We start from the raw sequence: 22,139 nt of genomic DNA, 5'->3' as shown, positions 1-22,139 counted from the left end.
ACTGAAGCTCAGATTAATGTAGTGGAGTAAAAAGTACAATATTTCTCTCTGAAATGTAGCGGAGTAGAAGTAGAAAGCACCATGACAAGAAAAGACTTGAGTAAAAGACTAGTAGGCCGCTTCAACATTTGTACTTAAGTAGGCTACAGTACTTGAGTAAATGTACTTAATTACATTCCACCACTGTGACAATATGTCATGATAATTTAGGTGAAAATATGTAAAATGAACAAGGCGAGGGAGAGATATGAGGTATCAAGCTTGTCTAAAATAATTTCCCCAAAAAATATTCAAGTAGGCCTAGGCTAGTATATCTTTCAGACTTGGAAACTTGCTTAAAATGTTGAAACGTTTGGAGCTTTATTTTGAAAATTAGGACGGAAGGCACTTTCGACACACTCCGTGGCTGGTACTTTTATCATAGGAGGTGTACTAGTCACGCAGCGGCATCAGAGCGACGTCCACACAGCAGAGACACACGACGCTCATAAATCAGCCGTCTTTATCCGGGTTCCTCCAGGCTCACCCAACCCAGGACTATTATTTGTTTATGCAAAGATATTTTATGCCTACAAATATGCTGCTGTGTTCACACTTCGGAAGACGAAGAAGAGGCCAGCCTTAGAATAAACTCCCCACAAGTTGAAGTCCACCGCGGAGAGGAGGAAAGGTAAGAAGAACATTGTTGATTAAATATTACTTCCTTGTAAAAAAAAAGAAAGAAAAGAAAAAGAAAGAAATATATACATGTATATATTAATCTTAGTTAACAGCTCAGTTCTCTTCCTTTATTTTTGTAACTTCTCTATTTGCTGAACGTTGCACAACATGTGTTTTTAATTGAATGAAATGGAAATATGTGCTGCGTCTATTACAGCTGACACCACATTAATCATGACAATCTGACTTTTGAAAGTAGTTAGAGCCTAGAATGGACACCTCAAGCAGGCTGCACACCGGTTACTTATACCCATGTAAACACATGTTAAATCTTAAAATCTTAATTTCAATTATTTCATTATGTTCATTTACTGGATGTCCCTGTTTGTTCTGGCTTGTGAGTTCCTCAGTTGCATGCTTTACTCCCCTTGATTTGGGGAGGTGGGTTTATTTGGGCTATTTTTGATGTGCAACAGGTTTAGAGGGGTCCTATCTGATCCAACTCATTCATAATCTCACTAATTTAGAAAAATATGTTGTATTTTATAAGGTTGCATGATATGAGATTACTTGCTTACATAAACAGAAATTAAAGCGTAGCCTACTCAGTTCTGCATTTCTGATGCTTTCCGTGCTCTGCTAAAATGCAACAAATTGTTTGTTGAATTTAAAACAAACAACAATCTTTCATTGAACAAATTGAAGATTGCATTAAATATAAACGGCTCCACGAACAAAAGAATGACAGTTACCTTATCAAGTGCAGTGTTCCACTGATATTGTCTTGCAACTAACAAAAACTGATGTGTGAGTGTCTTTTGCAATATATCGCTGCCTGTTGCGATGTGTATATTGCGCCGGTTGATATTGCGATAACGATTTATTGTCATTTACTTTTGTAAGTCAGTTGAGATCTCTGCTTGTCTGTCACAGGCCGGTCAGACATCAGGGTGCAAGGTCAGTGTGCTGTTTGGCCTCTGTGAGTCCACTAATCCTCTTCTGCAAACATGGTCCACACCCTTCCGTCTGCACCCAGGGGTGTAAAAAAACTTACCGCTGCAACTATTACAGCCATTAGCTGCAAGATTAAGAGTTAACGTATCCGGAAATAATTCAAAATGCCAAGGTCAAAAAGTATACTTGTCTTTTGACCGTACAAAACAATCAGAGAAGATTGATAATTTGATTTTGTCAATTGAGTCAAGCTCTACTTCCATGTGCCAATGTGCAGCTTTTCTTTGCCATACATTATTGTACAGTAAATATATTTTGGTTTAGGACTTTTGGTTGGATAAAACGAGATATATGAAGACTTCACCTCAAGCCCTGAGAAATTGTAATGAGCATTTTTTTCAACATTTCATAGACTAAACGAGGAATTGTGTAATGGATATAATAATTTGCCTATTAATCAATAATGAAATGAATCGTTAATTGCAGCCATAAAAAAGCAGTTGGGCTCAGATAAAATTAGGTTTTGCGGTTCTTCCCCAAAAAATATTTGAAAATCAAAGACTTTATTTCATGCATTCTGACACATTTTCAGGCACAAATTTATGGTTATAACGTCTTAATTCATTCTTAATAATATTCTGGTGCAAGGGATTAATTCAATGTATTAAATATAATGGAATATAATGCAGTAAGGGAGCCGTCCACTTGACCCCAAAGTCCAGTTCATTTGATTAGTATGACAGGGCATAACAGTAAGTTTTTTTCCCCAGCTGCTCATTTTGCTGCTGTGTTGAAAATGTGGGAATGCCGTAAGATAACCATCACTGTCGTAGCTAATTTGTACCCAGGAAATCCAGAGTTCTCACGTAATCACAATTTGAATTTGCTCAGTGAGTTACTCTGGCATCGAGTGTTGCTCATTAACTATGCCCTTGTAGCCAAGCTGCACCAATCACATGGGTGTATCTGATGTAGGCGGGGCCAGAGGCGAGCTGAACAGATGACGACAGTTTAATCTACCAGTTTGCTCCGCTGGTAGCTAAGCGTAAGGGGCTCTAGATACATCACCCCGTATGTTGTAGTAATTGGTCGTAGTGTTATCCAATTGCGTGCAGTGAGATTTTCAAATGCACGCTTAGTTCCGCCCCTCAAGATGGGATGCTTTTCATTGCTCAATGCCAGACTCTTAATCCTTTCGCATTTGGGTCTGGATTTCCAGGCTAGCTAATGTGTAGATTAATGCAGTTGTGTTACAATACAAAATGTAATGAAGTGTAATGTTTTCTATTTTGAAATACATCTATTGATCAATAAATTGTCAGTGATTCCAAAACGATTTGCCATTATGGTCGGGTTGGAATAAGGGAGCAGAAAGACCTACGTGATGCGCTCGTCCAATCAGGGGCAGCCATGGTTGTATGAGGGTGTAGACTGTTTTCTTTGCCTGTCAATCGTCATTTAAGGGAAACTGGGGGCAAGCCAACTAGTGTGCAATGCTGGGAAGTGGGCAATCCCTTCCGTGAAAAACAACGCGTATATTCAGGTCCTGTCAAATCAGCGGCAGCCGCATGTGAACACTGTATAGGCTAGTGGCTGTGGAGGGAGGTGTTTGGCGCTTGTGGTTTTCCTTTGGCGCCGACTAAAAAGCTCATTTGGGGGCGCCAAAACCTTCTCTACGCAGGAGAAAACTCTGCAAGTATTTTGTACCGTTAAAGTATACTATTAATATTTATTGACTTTTTAATGCAGTATTGCTTTTATTTTATTTTGTTGCATTCATGTTAAAAGTAAATGATCTCAGTGTTGCTCTACTGGTAAAACATGTTTCAAAGATGGAAAACAACAGTGTGATTGTTCCAGAAAAAGGAACCAAATGAACAGTTTTAGCTGCTTCTCAACTTTACTTCTTCTCTGATTCAGAATAACGTTTACGCCTTGGCATTCTGCTCACAGACAAAATGAGATAAACACCTCTACAGTTAAAATGGTGAAACTTGACCTCTTTTATTTGGCAGTGCAAATGCAACACTGCAACCGATACTTATCACAAGTGAAAGTATCAATTGCATTAAAAAAAAAATGGCGTCAAGGAACTGCATGATATGAACGTTTGTGTCATCAAACATACCTCCAAAGCCTTTTGTATACACTCAAAGATACACTAATCAACTTTCTCACATCAACAGTCTACAGAACACATTAATCTGCAATTATTTGTAATCCATTAATTGTTTATTGAATTTTTATGATTTAAAAAAAGATGCTGATATATTCACTGGTTTCAGCTTCTCAAATGGGAATATTTTCTGGTGTTCCTTGTCATCTATAACAGTGTAATAATTATCTAAACAGAAATGACAAAATGTGACCTTTTGAAGACAAAAAATTAATCTAGAAAATAATTAGCTGATTAATTGATGAAAGTCAATCGAAACAAGACATTTCAGAGACGTTTTTACCAATAAAATTATTATTAATAGAGAAAATAATTGGCACATTAATTCATATTTAGAATAATAATAATGAGCCTCGTCTACTGTACGTTAGTAATTAGCATGTCATATTTGTCTGTAAAATAAATGAACAATATATTAAATATAAGTCAAGCACATAAAGTCTTTTGAGAGTCAAACGCAAGAAAAGTACTTTTTACATGCTTTTGTGGTTACATAGTAGAACCTTTACTGTCAATGAATCCAAAATGGCGTCCTTTCCAGCTTGCTTTACTTCTCAAAGAGTTCTTTTGTTGCTGTTATCATTGGAGGTCATCGTAACATCAATCATTAAATGTTGAATGAAGCTGGAAAGGCATGAGTTACAAGTTAAAGAGGACTTTTGTGTTCATGAAATCATGCAGGAGCAGCTTGCTGTGCTGAAATTGGTGCCTACTTGATTTCCCCTTTATTTATTCTGCATTTTAAGACATAGTCAGCAGTTGAGACTTGACTGAGAACTAGGCTGTTTCATGTCATAAAAGTGTGAACAAGGTATTTATCAATACTTTAAAACCACTTTTCATATCAAGATTAAAGCGCCCATTAAATGGTCATTTTCAGGTTCATAATTGCATTTTGAGGTTGTACCAGAATAGGTTTACATGGTTTCATTTTCAAAAACACCATATTTTTGGTGTACCACACATTGCTGCAGATCCTGTTTTCACCCTGTGTGTTAGGTCTCTGTTTTAGCTCCAGAGTGAGACATCTTACTTCTATACTATCTTTGTTGGGAGTCACACATGCTCAGTAGCTAGGTAAGATCCCGTCAGCTAGATAACTCTTTCTCCAACTTTGGTCATTACAAGGAACAATTAGCTGGGAGACTTCTTGTAAACGAGGGGCTCTTGTGGAATACTGTACCTGCAAATCAGGGACATGGAAGTAGTTCTTTTGGAGATTATGGTGAACTAGTGTGTGTTGTAGCAGTGTTTTGTCATTGAGAACGAGCTAGTACGCTAATTCTATGGTTAGCCACCTCATCTCGGGTAGTAACATAGAAAGCCGTGCTGATTTTTTTTTTAACACCTCACCCAGAGACTGAAGACAGAGGACATTCTGAAACCTGTATCTCACTCAAAACAGCATGGATAGGTTTCTTTCCAAGTTTGTATGTGCGTGGAAGCAACAGAAACACAAAATAACATCCCAAATTCCAGAAAAGGTGATTTGTTTTAAATAATATGAGCACATTAAGGTGAAACAATATGTTATGCTTTAATAGACCATGAAAGAACCCAAGAAGGACTTCTATTTCCTATGTTTGAACAACAACAGGTACAATTTCAAAGTTTGGTTCTGTTAGTCAGAGTGTATGATCACACCTAACGTTTTTATACAATTGAACTGTTGAAGTTTCGGTCACTTTGACCAAGTTTGTGTTTTTACAGCAGCTACTACGGCTTGGAGTGGTAGAAGCTGCATTTTAACCATTTACATACCATTACTTTTAGCTACTTATTTCAAACATTTATGCCCATTTATTACTTTAGTAGGATATTTAAAAAAAAGAAAATTATTAACTAATTCAAAGTTATCTCCCTCAATCATCACTTATGACCCAGAAATGTGTCTGTATTTACTCTTTTCTAGATTACTAGTTACTGTCATTTGAGAGTAATTGGTTATGTTACAACATTACGGTCTCCTCTTTTTCCACTTTAATAAATCATAGATTATTCATACTATTTTGCATCATTAACATGAATATGCAAAGTAACTAAAGCTATAAAAAATAGAGACAAAACATTAATTCCCGCCGTGTTGATATCTGTCAGCAGCTCGGACACACTGCTGTCCGCGCTGACGTACCGTCACCTGTTGGGACACAGATGTTGTCCCTACCGTCTCTGGTTCCGGCTCTGACCATGGGAACATTGACGGGACAGCCCCCTTCAACAGAGCGTAATAACTCCTGAAAATAATATCCATCTCGCAAATGTATCTGTCTCTGCAGTCACCTCAACCATGGAACACAGCAACAAGTAATAAAACTCACAGCTTTATTTTTCGTGGTGTTAAAAAAATAAAAAACTCCACTAATTGTTGCACTAAAATTCTTTGTAACGCGCGTTACTTAGATTGTAACGGTTATATTTTTACGGTGTTTTTTGTATTTTGCCCCCAAAGCGTCCAGGCAGTGCGGCAATGGTTACGTTTTGGGTTAAGGCTTGGGTTAGCTGCCTTAAAGGTGATGTTGGAGGCAAAAAACACCATCGAGCTACTATTACCGAAATGTTATTAGTAATGCGTTATATTGTTGCATCACAGCAAAAAGGAACACATTACTGTAATTAAGTTATTTTTCTAAAGCGTTACCCCCCAAAATGCACGTGTGTGTTACCCCCAGCCAATAACAGTTTGCCAGGTGTGAAGCCTATTCTCATTCGCCCTCAGCATCTCATATCAACGCATACTGTACGTTTACCTGACAAAGACACAGAAACACCGGTGATGAATCTCTGCTTTGACTCATAATTTCTCTGATTCCCTGTGTTGTTCGGCACTCTCTTCATTCACTCTCTAGCTGGCTTGACCACTGCTGCATTCGTTCTCTGCCGGGGGAGAAGGGCAAATGTGAATAACGTGTACAAATAGTTAGAGATATTCACTACATATTACGACTTTAAGAAAACTATTTTAACTGTTCATCCATTACTTTTAGGCAACTATTTATCCATTACTTTAAGCTAACTAAACCGTTTATCCATTACTTTAAGCTAATTGACCTATTTATCCATTTCTTTAAGCTAACTGACCTGTTTATCCATTACTTTAAGCTAACTGAACTGTTTATCGATTACTTTTAGCTACCTAAACTCTTTGTACATTACTTTAAGCTAACTGAACTGTTTATCCATTACTTTTAGCTATAGCAATTGCAAAAGTAACGCCTGCTTTGGAATAACTGGTTTAATTTACTGGGATTAAAGGTTTTAACACCTCCATAAATTTCAGGGATGTTTACGAGGTCTGCCTACACTAAAAAAGATTAAATTGCATTCAGAAATGTAAATAGATTGTAAGATGATGAATCTTTTTTATTAAGGGATGTTTATTTGCCCCATAGGTAAAGGGAATAAAGAGGGCATTTTACAGCTCTATATTTACTTGAGTTCAAAGAAGACTGTAGCTTGCAGAGCACAGCTGCACGAGTGAAGCGAAGGTAGATTCAGCTTACTTCACTATAACTCACCACATCCTTCACTCAATAACCACAAACAGAGTGAACTTTGTAATTAAGTGTGTGTGAAAAAATACCAAAAGTAACACCCAAGATACAAAATAATGCTCTCACAAGATTCAAATCTTTGCTGTAGTTTTAACTTGACTTCTGATCACTATTTCAAAAGTTGAATTCTGTATATTGAAGAATTACATTTTCGTAGGTAAAAAGTTAGCAAATGAGGTAGTGGCTTTTATGACCATTAAAAAATAGATAACAATTGATTTTTTTCCAGTTCCCTTTCTCTCCACGTCATGTCCATGTTCTCACTTTATTTATATCAAGAGCTGGCAACCTGATTGCTGTGTCACATATGACCACATACTGTGTCATTATCAGGAACTGATGTATAAAATGAAGTGGAAAAACCATGGATGTAAAGAACTGGATAAAGTGTTTAAAGTGGAGCCCCATTCATTCCTTTGAGAGTTGCCCAGTGGTGCATGAAGCCAAAACATTTCAACTTCAGGATGTTAAAATAACCCGGATGATTGCCGCCGCTTCGGCACTGTGGGCCCATGGAGCCAGCTTTAATCGTGTAGCTCTTTTGGACTTTCCAAATGTTCTCAAATGGATCAAATGTACTGATAGCTGATAGTTAAACGAGTTATTTGTTAGGGGGGTTGTGATGTTAAAAGAATGTATCCACTAATTTACAGAAATGTTTTCCGCCATGTAACTCCATGGTGAAAAGTCTTTTTGCCCCCCCCCCCCCCCCCCCCCCTAGGGCATCACGTGACAGACACAGAAGTTGTACCCGATCGCTATGTCAAATTGGCTGACACACTTCCCTGGTGGCCTGCAAATAACGGACACTGCTGCTGTTTGTGTTTAATGTTTATATTCAGTCAACATCCTGTCCCCATCATATTCCCTAAAAATCCAAACAGATGTCTGATAAACTAGCCTGTACACACATGCGGCTGGCGCTGTTTTGACTGGACTTTTGTGTTAGAAATGTTTAAAATCAACTCCATATCTACTTATACAATGAGTCCTGTGTACATGCACTTTGTTAACAAGACTTGATTCATTAAATGTGTCCCTTTGTATCTACATGTATTTTTTGATTTGAATGTGACTTTGTTCATTGCTACTAACCCTAATGTTGTGTTTTGGATCCTTTTTATGCATTACTACTCTCCCAAATTCCAAACAAGATCATTTAGATATCTGTATCTGTTATTGACCCCAAACATAAATAACGTTACTAAAATTAAATACTGTTTTTGTTTGTGAATGACTTTTTGGTAGGGATTCATTATTTAAATGAAGCGGTCGGTGAGTTGAAGCAGCCGTGCTGTGTCTGTGTGTGTTTGACCTCTAAAAGTTTAATATATCCCCCTTTTACTGTTTATTACTCTACGGTCTAAAGGATTAAAATAATAGTAGGACATTTTGGGAAATTCACTTTTCTTTCTTGTAGAGAATTAGATTTGCAGTGCCGGCTCATATCCCACATAAACTGCACTGTGCCATTTTTACACTTTGGTTTTTGTACAGATTAAACAAATAAGATTAGTGAATTAGTGAATTTACGAGGTGCTGCTGGTATGTGGATTCCAAAGAAAGCCAGGCTTACTGTTTGCCTCTGTCTTTGCTGTCTTTGTGGTAAGATTACCAGCTGTCTGTAGCTTCATATTTACCGTACAGAACTGAGAGTGGCTTATCTTCTTATCTAACTGTCGTCAAGAAAATGTGTTTCCCCCACAGTGTCTTAGGACTTTTAGTAGTTTGTCTGTTGTAAGTAAAACATTTAGGACTGCATCATTATGAAAGATGCTGTATAAATAAAGATTTTGATTTGACTAATTGATCAAGCGAGAGAGGCTGGGAGATACAGTTCTGTTTGTTTTAAGACCCGACTTTGACCGCAAAATGATCCTTAAAGGGGAACTATGGAGTTTTTTTTTTTTAGCTTAATATACCTTAACTCACTTAAGTCACGTTTTTTTTGGTTTGAATGGTGGTTGTCTTGCTTCCCCCTAGTGTATGTGTGGAAAAACCACCCCTGCAACTTAGGGCCGGCGATTGAGGAGTAGAGAAGGAAAAATTGGAGCTGCCAAAATATCTAGGGGGAGCTCTATAGAGAAAACTGCAACAATAAGAGAAGAAATGCCCAAAACTGCCCAGCGCCCCTTTAAACTGGCCATTTAATTGATTCTTCTGTAAGTCAAAGGTGTTTGTCAAAACTTTTGAAATATAATCATTTAGGGCTGGACAATATGGAGAAATTCAAATAACACAATATTTCTTACCAAGTACCTCAACATTGATACCAAAACGATATTATGTTGACTATTGGTGCTTTCACAAAATATTTACACAATGAGATGTTTGATAAAGAATCCTCAGTAATGTAGATATATTGAGTAAGTGGGTAAAGGCAAATAATAGAACAGTTACAATAGTCTGGTAAGATCAGAAAATGACTTAATTTTACTGTAATGCAGCCTTTACAACCAGGAAAAGACAACACTTATGCCATATTACCATATCCAAAATCTAAGAAGATATATCGTCTCATATCATGATATTGATATAATATTGACATATTGCCTCGCTCTATAATCATTTCTGTTTTTATAATCATCTTGTGACTTCCAAAAAGCTAATCTTGTGACTCTCTTTAAACCACTGCTGTTAAGTATCACTCAGGGCTAATCAGATTGCTGACATCTCAGAGAAAGAGATGTCTCTCTGCTCTCTAACACACACTCTGAAGCTCCTTGTTTAGAATGGAAATCAGAAAGTTTAACACTTATATAACACGACCTCCTTACCTCCCCCACTACAACAGCATCATTGATAATAACAATGACAGTACTGCCCAACTGCAAACTACGAACAAAACAGCAACAACTAAAAGGGAGACCAGTGGTTCTCAAACGTTTTGAGTTGTGACCCCAGAACAGAACCCCCCCCATAGCTAGAGCACCCCCCCCCCTTCCCGCGTCTATGACTTGAGTAACTTTGCTGTCTCTTGTCATCTCCTGCCAATCACGTTTGTCTTGACGCAATTACGATTCATCCTAAGCGTAAAATGCAAGCACACACACAACCACACACAAGGACGAATGAGTTTCTAATACATCTATCAGCGCTACTTAGCAACAAATTTTCATTTGTGGCCCAGCCCCAAACCGCCGAGGACTAGCGAGACACACTGTCAGCTAGGCCTGCACAATCAATCATTATAAAATCTCAATTCACTCTGTTCACGATTTAATTATTAAATTATTTAAATTTTTAAATCAAATTCCTTTAAAAATTAAATGACTTTTTAATTTTATAAGCCGAATGCATCACAAACGCTATTACTTTCTTCCATGAGTTTTAAACAAAGACTGTATGAAATAGTTTTTTAAAGCGCTGCAATGCTCCCCCTTCTTTTCATTGAAGAAATAAATCTATCTTTGGGCCTGACAATTTGTTTTGTTTTGTCATGGTCAAATCAAATTGTGGCAGAGAATTGTAATATCCATTCTAAGCAAAAAAAAGTTGCGATTCATATATTTCTCCAAATTGTTCAGGCCTACCGTCAGCTCAGCTGTACTTCATGGAGGGGAGGATGAGTGAGTTTTTAAAAGAAGACAAAGGTAGAAAGGGCCGCAGAATACAGATCCTGTCTAACATAGTATCTTTAGACTCACCCCCCCACCTCCCACCCTCCAGCAGCCCAGCCCACCCTTCCAAAAATATCTTCCCGCGCGTCTGCTGCCAAATAGCTGCAAAGCGGTTCTACATGCTTCCCCCCGCTGATTTGGAGTGAAATACGTGTGTGAATGCTCTGATTAATACACGTAAACCAATAAGGGTTTGTTTTAACCCTCCTCTGGTCTTTGGGTCAAATTTGACTCCTTTCCAAAAAGTTTCTATATCAGAAATTTGGATTTCTTTCAAACAAGTATTCCAAAAAATAACGTGGATGGTTCCAACAACGCTCCTAACAAGTTAAATAAATAATCAGTTCACTACTTTTAATGAATTTGTGTTTGGTTTTATGGTTAATTTTATAGCACTTGGAGAAAAAACAATTGGTAAAAGAACTTTGAAAAAAAAGTGTAAAAAGACACATTTCAATAAAAGTGACTAGAATGTTAAAAGAATTCAAATAAAGTGACAAAAATGTAAAAGGATGTCAAAAAAGTAACAAAAATGTCCAAAAAGTGACAAATGTTATCACAGAAGCTTTCAAATTTTGGAGGGAAACTCACAAAAATTTGAAAAAGCTAAGAAAAAGTTGATAAACGTTAAAAATGTGACATAGTCATCGGGGAAAGACACAAAATAGTCGAAAAAAGACGACCATAACCTTGATATTTTCAAATTTGACTCAGAAAAGTTTGGCGGGAAGCCAACACGAGGGTTAATGACAGTTTAGTTTTTTAGTTTAGCAGCTAGCACCGAGCCTTGTCTAATGTGCTCCAGGCTCTGGGGATTGTTGATGTGTTTGTGTGACCCCCCCCGACCCGCCATCAGACCTCTTTCTGTGTTCCACCACTCCTGATTTAAAACAAGGCCCTGACTACTAACACATGGAATGTATCAAACTCTCACAGTAATGTGAAAACCATTCCCCAATCTAGATTATATAATTTTTTTTTTTTTTCTTCAACCATCCAGGCCCGCAGAAATGACCTCATCCCCCCCAGCTTCAGCTTTCTAACAAATGTTAGAAAGCTGAACCGAGGAAAGGTAACATGAAAAGCATAACCTCCCCTCTCAAACACATTGCATGTTACTAATAATAGAAACAACAACAGCAATATACAAAAGAAACTAAAGATAATATAATTTAACAATATAGATAAATACAGAGTTTCTGCTCACCCAACACCCCAAACTGCTCTGTCTCATTCTGTCATCCTCGTGTCATCCTCTACATCCATTCGATCATGCCAACATCACCATATTTTAGAGGAATGAAGCGACTCCATACAAAAGCATAAATATTATCTTTTTTTCTAACGACATATTTCTTGCGTTCTCTCCTACCCATCCACCTATCCTTCTCTATTAATGTTCTTCCATTGTAATCAATGAGACGTTTTGCCTGTAGGATATTCCTTTTGTCTCAGTTGTATATTGTACTACAATATGAATCATATCTTTTAATATTGACATTTACAATTCTTCCTCCATAGAAACAGTTGTCGCGGACTCTCTGATTGACTCCTTTTCCACGTTAGCTGAACCTTTGGGACACTCCAGCCGGTCCAGATGGAAGCCAGAGGAAAGTATGATTTTTCTGCAACCGCAGACGACGAGCTCAGCTTCAGAAAGGGCGATATACTTAAGGTCAGTGGATGATAGTTTCTTGTCTTTTTTTTTCTTTTTGTGATCAAGTCTTTTTGAAATTACCAACAGATACAAACAATACACTGAGACATTAGAATGTGTCCCAGAGCCAAAAAAGCATAGAGAGGAAAGCTGGGAGGGAGGGAGGCAAAACAACACATGCAGAACCAGACACACACACACACACACACACACACACACACACACACACACACACACACACACACAGACAAGGGACCAATCACATGCGCAAGTTGATGTGCGCAAAGTGTCCAGGATCTCTATGGTTTCTTTTTTGAATATGGCTTTGAAAAGGGTTATTACCATAGTGCAATAATATCTTGTTTCTTTCCTGTTTCTGATCAGATTTTAAGCCCACAAGACGAGTGGTATAAAGCTGAGATGAACGGAGAGGAAGGATTCGTACCACAAAACTACATTGAGATGCACACTCCAAGGTTAGAGACACTGTTTGTTGTTTGAGAGAAGAAGTCTACCTGTACAAACCATTTGAAGGTCCAAATATCCCAGCGAACAGCTGCTCATATAGCAACCGGAATGCAGATTAAACACACATACATTTATACTACAGCACCAGTCAAAGGTTTGGACACGCATGTCCGAACTTTTGACTGGTACTGTATGTATGTGTAAGTTTAAATCATTATCAATTAGACTAATTTACTTTTTTTATAATAAACTCCAAAGTACAGAACAAGACTGTGATCACAAATATTCTAGATTTGTCATTATTGGGTTTGTGGACAAAAAAAACTGGACTTGTTTGCATGTGTGTTTTACATCAGATACGCAGCAGCATTATATCTTGTGTGTGTGTGTGTGTGTGTGTGATACCAGGTGGTTTCAGGAGAACGCCAGTCGCAGCGCTGCAGAGGAAATCCTCCGGCACAAAGGTGTGGGAGACTTTGTGATCCGAGGGTGCCAGAGCTCCCCGGGAGACTTCTCCATCTCTGTCAAGTGAGTGAAGATCTGTGTCTTTAAAACACCTCGGGGGGACGACAGTAGCTCAGTCCATAGGGAGTTGGGTTTGGAATTGGAAGATCGCTGGTTCAAGTCCCAGTACAGACCAAAAGTAAGTACTGTGGCTGGGGAAATGATTGGTGGCTGGGGAAATGCTACTTCACCTACAGGTAAGGCAAGGGGCAGGGGGTACAGGCAAGGCACTGTACCCCCTAATCGCTCAGGGTGCTGGTCCAGCACTGGCAGCCCACTCCATTTGTGCATGAACAGGTCCTGAGCATGTGTGTATTGCAGGCTTGTGTGTAGTAACAAAACAGTGAAAATTGTAATTTCCCCACTGGGGATCAATAAACAGTATAAATTAAATTTAAAAATAAACTTTAACAAAATTTGCAAGCATATTCTTTTAACGCAAATGAATTGTACCCAAATTCATCAACATACATCAATTGTCCCTGGTCTTTGCCACTCATCAGTTCATTTCCAGATAAAACATTTCTGTGACTGAACAAAGGTCTTTGGCTTTAGTCCGGCTCTTTATCAGCCAGAAAGCTGAATTAGTTGATGATAATCTGTAACTACTTGGTATGCTACCTGTTAGCCACGTTGAATCAGGTGCTGCCTATATAATAAAGCTGACGTCTAAAAACAAAATGTAATAGATTATAAGCAATTAGAAGGTCAGCTCGCAGTCACAATTGAAGTCAGTCACTTCAGTCACACTTTATGGAGCCTTATTTAACCGTCAGAAACAGAAAAGCAATGTTTCCCCCTTGACGCCCATCGATATGTATAAAAAATATGTAAACTCTGACTCATCATCTCGCCCTCTGTGCTGCAAACTGATGTGCTGCAAATTCTGCAAGACTCCACATATTTACGAGCAGGAGCCAGCTGCAGGAGCAGGGCTAGAGTAAACCAGACGGAGGCCGAGTCCACTTAGTTTACCTCGTAGTGTTTACAGTCACATATACCACCAGTGAACACTTGAAGTGAACGGTTGGAAAAAACAAACCATTCACCTATGGATTGAGATTTTTTATTTTTTATTTCTATACATACACCAAGATTTGGAATGACATTCCGCATCAGAACACTATCATCCATCATATATTTCAAAAAGGCATACAAACAGTTCTTCTTAACAGTGACACTTGCACACATTGATTCCTCATGTATTGGCCACGCCTTGTTTGCCCTGTCCGTATTTGTCTAGCCCAGCTGATGTCTTGTATAAATGTCTTTGTGTATTGTTGTTTTAGTTCTCTAAATTTGTCTAGTTCATATCGATGTCCTGTACAGGTGTCTGTCCCGACGTTCTGTAACCATGTTTTGTTTCTGCAGAACAGGAGCCTCATGAAAATCAGTTTTTGAACTGAGTCAGGTCCGTTTACATTGTAATGTAATGTTACTTTTAACTTTCCTGTATAATGAATACGAATGATTGAATGAAGGAATTACTCATTTTCCCCTGAATCAATATTTTTTACAAATGATTCATCTACATATTTTCCGTTTATACCTTACCGCTGACAGAGACTACATCATATAGATTTCGGGTTAAAATAGAGCAAAAGTTGAAAATGCAGAAATCCATGTTATGTACTTTTTCAGATAGACTGACTGAAATGTATGACACACTCTCTATTTTTTTTAGAAAACAATTAGTTTTTTAGAAATGTCTCATGATATATTGTCTCTGGAATTGTATTATTAATTAATCATAGTATTATTTAACTTTTGTTTTTATTAAAGAAGGAAAAGAAAATCGCAATACTCAATACGGTGGAATTGCAGTACTTCTAGAATCGCAATAAAGGGACCTCGCAATACAAATTCATTTGGCACCTCGTATCCTGAAAGAATCAAATCGGGACAAAAGCGCATTGTCCCGGCCCTATGTGAAAAACGTCTGCACACCTTACAGCTTACTTAAACTCTATTTTCTACTCTTAGTTGTGGTTGCTTACACTGTGCGCAGAGGATACGACTGACCTATTCCTTTCTAGTAATCTTGGATGTCGTAGTTGTGTACTATGACCAGCAGAGGACAATCCAGAGCTAAAGAAACAGCTGATCCTCTGGAATGACGGAGCATGAGGAGCCGTCAGATGCTAACGATATTAACGCTCTAACAACACACGCTTCATCTTTCCTCAGACATGATAGTGACGTTCAGCACTTCAAAGTGATGAGAGACAACAACGGCCAGTACTTCCTGTGGTCGGAGAAGTTCACCTCCTTGAACAAGCTGGTAGAGTTCTACAAGTGCACGTCCATCTCTAAAACCAGGGAGATCTACCTCAACGATGGCAGCTCGGACATTAAGAGCCCCTCCGCGACCCCGGCGGTAAGAGACGTTTCCCTTCACGCCTTGAATAGTTCAGATAACTTGCTTAAACTAGACTCTTTCTTCAGTTCTTCTTGTTAACCCTTGTGTACAAAAAGGTTAACACTTATTTGTTCTTTTTCACCCTTTTTTTTTACATTTGACATTTTCAACGCACTATTTATTTATTTTTATTTCACTACCACCACCTTACTACCACTAGTTTTACACTAATTTTTGAAATCCATAGTCAATAACTCTCATTTGTGTAGAATTATACCTAATATTTGAGCTAATGAAGCAGAAATTATGAATTATTTTGACTAAAAGTTAAGAAACCATTTCAATTTACACCCCGAATTCAATAAAAGTGATTAATTGTGTTTGCAAAGAGAGTTGTATGGAATCCATCCTTTTCTGTGGTAATTGGGTTAAGAAGAAACTCATATTTCTGATCTAGAAATTTTTAAAAGGGGTCACATTTGACCCGAGGACAACAGGAGGGTTTGCAGTTTGGAAATGGCTTTCTGTGATCTGCAACCTAATTTCCCTATGGGGACAATAAACATGAACTAACTAACTACTACTACAGTCTTTGTCAGCATGAACAAACATGCTGACAAATAGGATGAACTGGCCCACCAGGTATTCTCTCGATTAATCGATCAATCGGTGGGCAGACTGATCAGCTGGTAGAGCGGGCGCCCGTATATAGAGGTTTACTCCTTGACGCAGCAGGCCCAGGTCCGACTCTGACCTGCGTCCCTTTGCTGCATGTCTTCCCGCCCCCCCTTTCAAATCTTCAGCTGTCCTGTCAAAAATATCTTTAAAAAAAAGAATCGATCAATCGTTTGTTCTGTTACTTGTTAAAAAAAGAATAGCAAACAATTTCTCACCGTCCACATATATCTTGTTTTTGCCCCCCCCGACCCCAAAAAAAGTTTATTATCTTAGAAGACAAACGGAAACTAGAAAACATTCATATTTAAGAAGCTGAAACTGCTTTTTTTTCTTAGATTTGTGCTTAAAATGATATAACTCAAATGATAAATCGATTTATTGAAAGTGTTAGAAAAGACGTTTTTTAACCTTTGTATGGTATTCAGGTCAAATAGACCCATTTCAACTTTTTACAAGAAGAAAAATGGTACAAATACATTTTTTCTACCTGAGAATCAATGGCCTTACCCTATTTTCTGTGATAAACATGTATTCCTGACTCAATTAAGAAAATTATTCTGGACATGACCACTTATGTTTTTTCCATAGTGGATTTTTAACCTGAATTATAATTATTATTATTATGACAAAGAAACAAACCACACTTCCATTTCTAATTGTGTGCTAGTAGAGACTGATTACATTCCCTAAACATAAATGCTATCTCAACTGTTTGAAATTGAGATAAAGACAATATTTGTTAATAGATTATGAAGTAAAATTTAGTTTCAGAACTGTTTTTAAAACCCCAAACGTACGCCCAGTACGCTCTGCCTCAACCTCTGTGGTCTGAAGTCTACTTTCTGTATCTGCTTTATTTTATATTTTTAATGTGATCTTATAGGAATTGCGTTAAGTTACTGCTGATGACGAACCAACGTAATAATTAAATGTAAAAAAATACTGAAACATTTCTTTTATTTTTTATAGCAAGCTATTCAATTCACAAATATAAAAGAAGACGCTGTAATGAGGAAATGTTAAAACACTGTTACTTTATGAATGACCTAAATAAATTATTATTATTAATTAACAAATGAACCAATGAATCAACTTCTCACGTCTGTCATCGTCAACGTCTTGCTGTTTACAACACAATTTTGCTCTCGTGTTAAACTTGCACACCAGTTTTCTCATGTTCTGTGTATTTTGAGGAAGTTACAGAAATACTGTTATACAAATAGAAATGACAACTGTCTACTGTAGTTCTCAATGTCGACTACTTCCTGTGTTTTTAACTGTTCTGTTTTTTCTTCATTTAGGTGAAGAGGGGAAGTTTGCCTGAGCAACGTAACACAGCTGCAGCCATCGTTGCTTCACCGCGCAGAGCTTCAGACCAGCCTCACAGCCAGCTGGTACTCTCTCTCTCCCTCAGCTTCTCAACCTTTATTGGTCTGATGTGTCCTCCTCATTGACACCCGTCATGTCCCTAATGTGTTCATTGGAAAAGATTTTACAACTGGATGAAAGTTTAACACTATCAAATTACATAAAAGCAGATTTTGTCACACCGTTTATATATTTATGTAATGTAAATTTTACACTTTGGTTAAAGGACAAATTCGGTGCAAAAGGAACCTAGTGGTTAATAACACGTGTGTACCGAGCCGACCGTTCTCTGGGATCTGTTGTCATGCTACTCGAACGTGACCAGTTTTATCGCAAACCGCTAATAAGCTCAGGATGCTAATTGTCAGAGTGCAAGTTAAATCAAAAGAAATCCCTATTTTATACCACTAACCAGGCTCTAAATAACACCACACTACAACAGTAGCATACTGAGGGTCCCTACGTGTAAACCAAGCATTGAGGACTTTTAAACGGGCAGGCGCCATCTTGGAAAAATAGTCACGGTCGAACAACGAACGCCGTGCTTGTGCTACGTTACTGGTTACAGGACGTTCGTCGTCCGTACTGTCCTTTTTCTATCTTTTCATTAAACTGTCTGTACACTTACAAAGTTCTCAGTGCTTCGGTTTCCACGTAGGAACCCTCATTATGCATTATTCATTATGCTTTGTTTTTAACCCCTAGGTCCAGTTTGGGCAGGATTTCTCCTTTACGTTTCGTTACGTTACGCATTCGTAATACCACTTGGACACTACATCCATTTATCTATTATTTCAGCGTATTGATTTATCCCTTACTCTTATTAGTTTCAATTCTTTAGAAGGCTCTGCATCCTGGCAAACTAAGTTTTCACACACTCTTACATAATGTTCAGATGTCACAATTGGCTTAATATGTGGATACAGTACATACCTTTTTAAACTTTCTAATTTCTATTTTGAGCGGCACGTTTGTGCAGTGGTTAGCCGTGTCGCCTCACAGGCCCACCTACGTGGAGTTTGCATGTTTTCTAGGTATTTCGGCTTCTTTCCACAGTCCAAAAGCTGCAGGTCGGGTTAATTGTTGACTCTAAATTGGCTGTAGTTGTGAATGTAAGCGTAAAAAAGTTGTCTAGTTTCTACAGTATTCAGTGTCCAATGTCAGCCCCATTTACCTTGTAAAAGATAAATAGTCACAGATAATACATGGGTCAATCATTTCCATATTTTTCAAATAAATTGAAAAATCTTAACCCCAAGCAATTGTAGAAGTAACTCCTGGTGCCCAGTAAGAAAAGTTGCACTGGAGAATCCCAGTGCTCCACCATATTATATTATATTATATTATATTATATTATATTATATTATATTATATTGAATTATGATAATTGTCTGTTTAGTTTGCAGCCAATGCAGAAACATAAAGTGTTTTTCCTTCTTTTCCAGGCTAAGAGATCGGGTCTGGAGGAGCGAGCTCACACCATCGGTCACACAGGAAGAAACAGCCCCGTCGCAGCTGCCTATCCCCCCCGTCGCACATCTGAAACCATGCCTCTCCCCCAGGTCAGCTGTCCTCTCTCCTTAATCTGCTAACAGTCAAACAGTCGGGAAGAATACAGTTAGTGTTGCGTGTTGTCACATTCCAATGTATTCCCTCACATTTGCAGTTTGTTTACTTAAAATATGAATTATATTACCTACATTCTGTGATTCCATGTGAGCATTTATGTTTCTTGACATTTAGAGTACTTGATTTGCGTCGTTTTATTTTTCTCTTACTATGTATATTGTTATGCATCAAAATATTAAATTCCAAATCAAGGCAAATTCCTTGTATGTGAAAACTTACTTGGCAATAAACTTGATTCTAATTAGAACTACAGGATGTTTTGATCATTATCCTAAATAATGAACACTTTAACAAGACTGTGTTAACCCTTGGGTTGTCTTACCGTCCAAATTGAAAATCAACACTTTTGTTTACGCTTTTTGTCAATGTTTTTAACCTTTTCTTATGTTTTTGTCCCCTTTTTAACACTTTTGACGCTTTTTTTTTCAATCAACACTACTTAACACTAACTTATTGACTTTAGTTTTACAGTTACTTTTAGAATTTATGGTCAATAAACCTTATTTATAGAAAATGATGCCTAATGTTTGAGTTAGAAAAGCAGAAATTAGGAATTATTTAGACTAAAATTAAAGGAATGTATGTTGATGGATAATATCAGACAGGAATATGTCAACTTTTACTCAGTACTATTTCAAAACCACTTCCATTTTTTCTCTCCAAATGCTATAAAATTGAATAAGACACCCCAAAATTAATAAAAGTAGAGATTTTTACTTGGTAAAGAGCGTTGTGTGGAGTCAATCACGTTATTTTGGGTAATTAAAAAGAACATTGATATAGGAAAACAAGTAAATTGGTCCCGAGGACAACATGAGGGTTAAAAACATTAAACATTGTTGTATTTATGGAGCCGTCTGTGAGGTATTTATCATGTTCCTTCTTCTGTCCCACAGAGGGTGTCCACGCTGCAGGTAAAGGCGCTGTACGACTTCACCGCAGAAGAAGAAGACGAACTCGGTTTCAGCGCGGGTGACATCATCGAGGTGTTGGATCACTCTGACGCGTCCTGGTGGAAAGGGAAGCTGCGGGGGAAAAGCGGGCTGTTTCCTTCCAACTACACAATACAGCTGTGAAAAAACCCACCTCGGGCGATGCACTTACTCTGCCTGCACACGTTCACAGACTCGATGTGCAGGTGCATCAAAATGTGCTTTTGAACAGAAACACTGACTCATCCCATCTTTGCGGCCCACGTTCATCAAGCCGCCATTGCCCAAAGGACTGTGAGTCTGTCAGTGTTTTCACATAACATTCACATAATATTCAAAAGGAGCAGGAACTTCCTATAACCTGCCTCGTGTTTACCTGCTGCAGGTGGCCCCCAGGAATGTTTTATAATTGGCATCATGACATGTCTGACAGCAGGTATTTATCTGCCAAGTGCTGATGAATCTGTTTCTGCTTGTGTTGTAAGTGTAGTCATGTTAAATACCATAAAAAAGTTTGTAGGTAATTTCCTCATTAAGTCTGAATGTTAAACATCAATAAAATATGGTTTTCTTATCACTGATTTGATGTTTAAACTTAATGCTCTGAATAATGACGGCCTTCTGGGGACATTTAAACAAAGAAAGGCCAATTATATATTTTAGATAAGGACTTCCTAAAATCTACTGTAGATTCACAGTTTTTATTACTTCTATGGAACCCTGAAATAGTTTTTTTAAGGGATTGTCCAATTGCATAAGGGCAACCATAGCCAGCCAAAAATACACCAGAAGTATAGAAAGTTAGCCTTCAAAATAAAAGTTAAACTAGACTCTGTGTCCTAACTAAACAGCCTGGGGATTCATTTATTAACCGTGCGTACACACAGATGTGTGCGTATGTAACGCAAAGTCTAGAATTTACCAACTTGGACTGACTTGTGCCATGCTTACAAACAGAATCTAGTAAAATAATAATATTTTACATATACAAATAAAAAACATTTATGTTTCACAGTTTGCATTACGCAATCAGCTTCAACATATGTCCTCTGTTTCTCAAAACACTTATCTAGTTGCCTACTTGGTGTCAAGCCCTATAAAAGCTGTGTCAAATGTTTGAAATATTGTGCAATGGCTTATCTTGCTTTATTGGAAGACACGGCGAGGGGACTGAGTGGCTTCTATCGCTTCCCCTAAAATGTACTGCTGGATTTGGGTTGTGATATGTGTGACCTTCTACCATGCAGCAGTATTTCTTTTGTTTGTAATTCCTCCTGCAATTAATAAGCCAAACAACATGTGTAGGTAGGACTCCAACCTCGTCTAGCAGCACCTCCATTTCTGTGTGTGCGAAGTTCCTCTTCTTTTTCTCCTGGCCATTATTCCAGTGAGGGGGGGGAAATCATGTGTTTTTACCATGTATGGTTAATTTCTGCATGCATTTGGCCTAATCGTGAACGATCGGGGTCGTTAAAAACAAGTAGGATTACTTACTGATGTGCGAACGTTTGGCTTGCAAGCTTTTCATAAACTGATTTTTTTGGTACTCAAGCAAACAGCCTAATAAATTTTATATGTAAGAC

At 37.9% G+C, this 22,139-nt stretch overlaps 1 protein-coding gene across 1 annotated transcript; it reads left to right on the top strand.

Moving 5' to 3' along the window:
* Positions 1-410: 410 nt before the first annotated feature.
* grap2a (GRB2 related adaptor protein 2a) lies at positions 411-20,705 on the top strand. Its single transcript, XM_034893360.1, has 8 exons — positions 411-670; positions 12,483-12,636; positions 13,003-13,094; positions 13,495-13,614; positions 15,778-15,967; positions 17,929-18,021; positions 19,441-19,557; positions 20,521-20,705. The coding sequence occupies exons 2-8, from the start codon at positions 12,559-12,561 to the stop codon at positions 20,698-20,700; spliced, it is 870 nt and encodes a 289-aa protein (XP_034749251.1). The 5' UTR covers positions 411-670; positions 12,483-12,558; the 3' UTR covers positions 20,701-20,705.
* Positions 20,706-22,139: the final 1,434 nt, after the last annotated feature.

This window comes from Etheostoma cragini, chromosome 15 (genome assembly GCF_013103735.1).
Source record: "Etheostoma cragini isolate CJK2018 chromosome 15, CSU_Ecrag_1.0, whole genome shotgun sequence".
Classification (NCBI taxonomy): Eukaryota; Metazoa; Chordata; class Actinopteri; order Perciformes; family Percidae; genus Etheostoma; species Etheostoma cragini.
Note: the sequence above shows the minus strand (reverse complement) of the source record. Positions and strands in the feature narration are given on the sequence as shown.

Bases quoted from the DNA above. Each gene is read 5' to 3' on its own strand.
- grap2a (XM_034893360.1), top strand. From the start codon at position 12,559: ATGGAAGCCAGAGGAAAGTATGATTTTTCTGCAACCGCAGACGACGAG. The intron at 13,615-15,777 runs GTGAGTGAAGAT...ATCTTTCCTCAG, and splicing joins GACTTCTCCATCTCTGTCAA to ACATGATAGTGACGTTCAGC. The intron at 15,968-17,928 runs GTAAGAGACGTT...TTCTTCATTTAG, and splicing joins GCCCCTCCGCGACCCCGGCG to GTGAAGAGGGGAAGTTTGCC.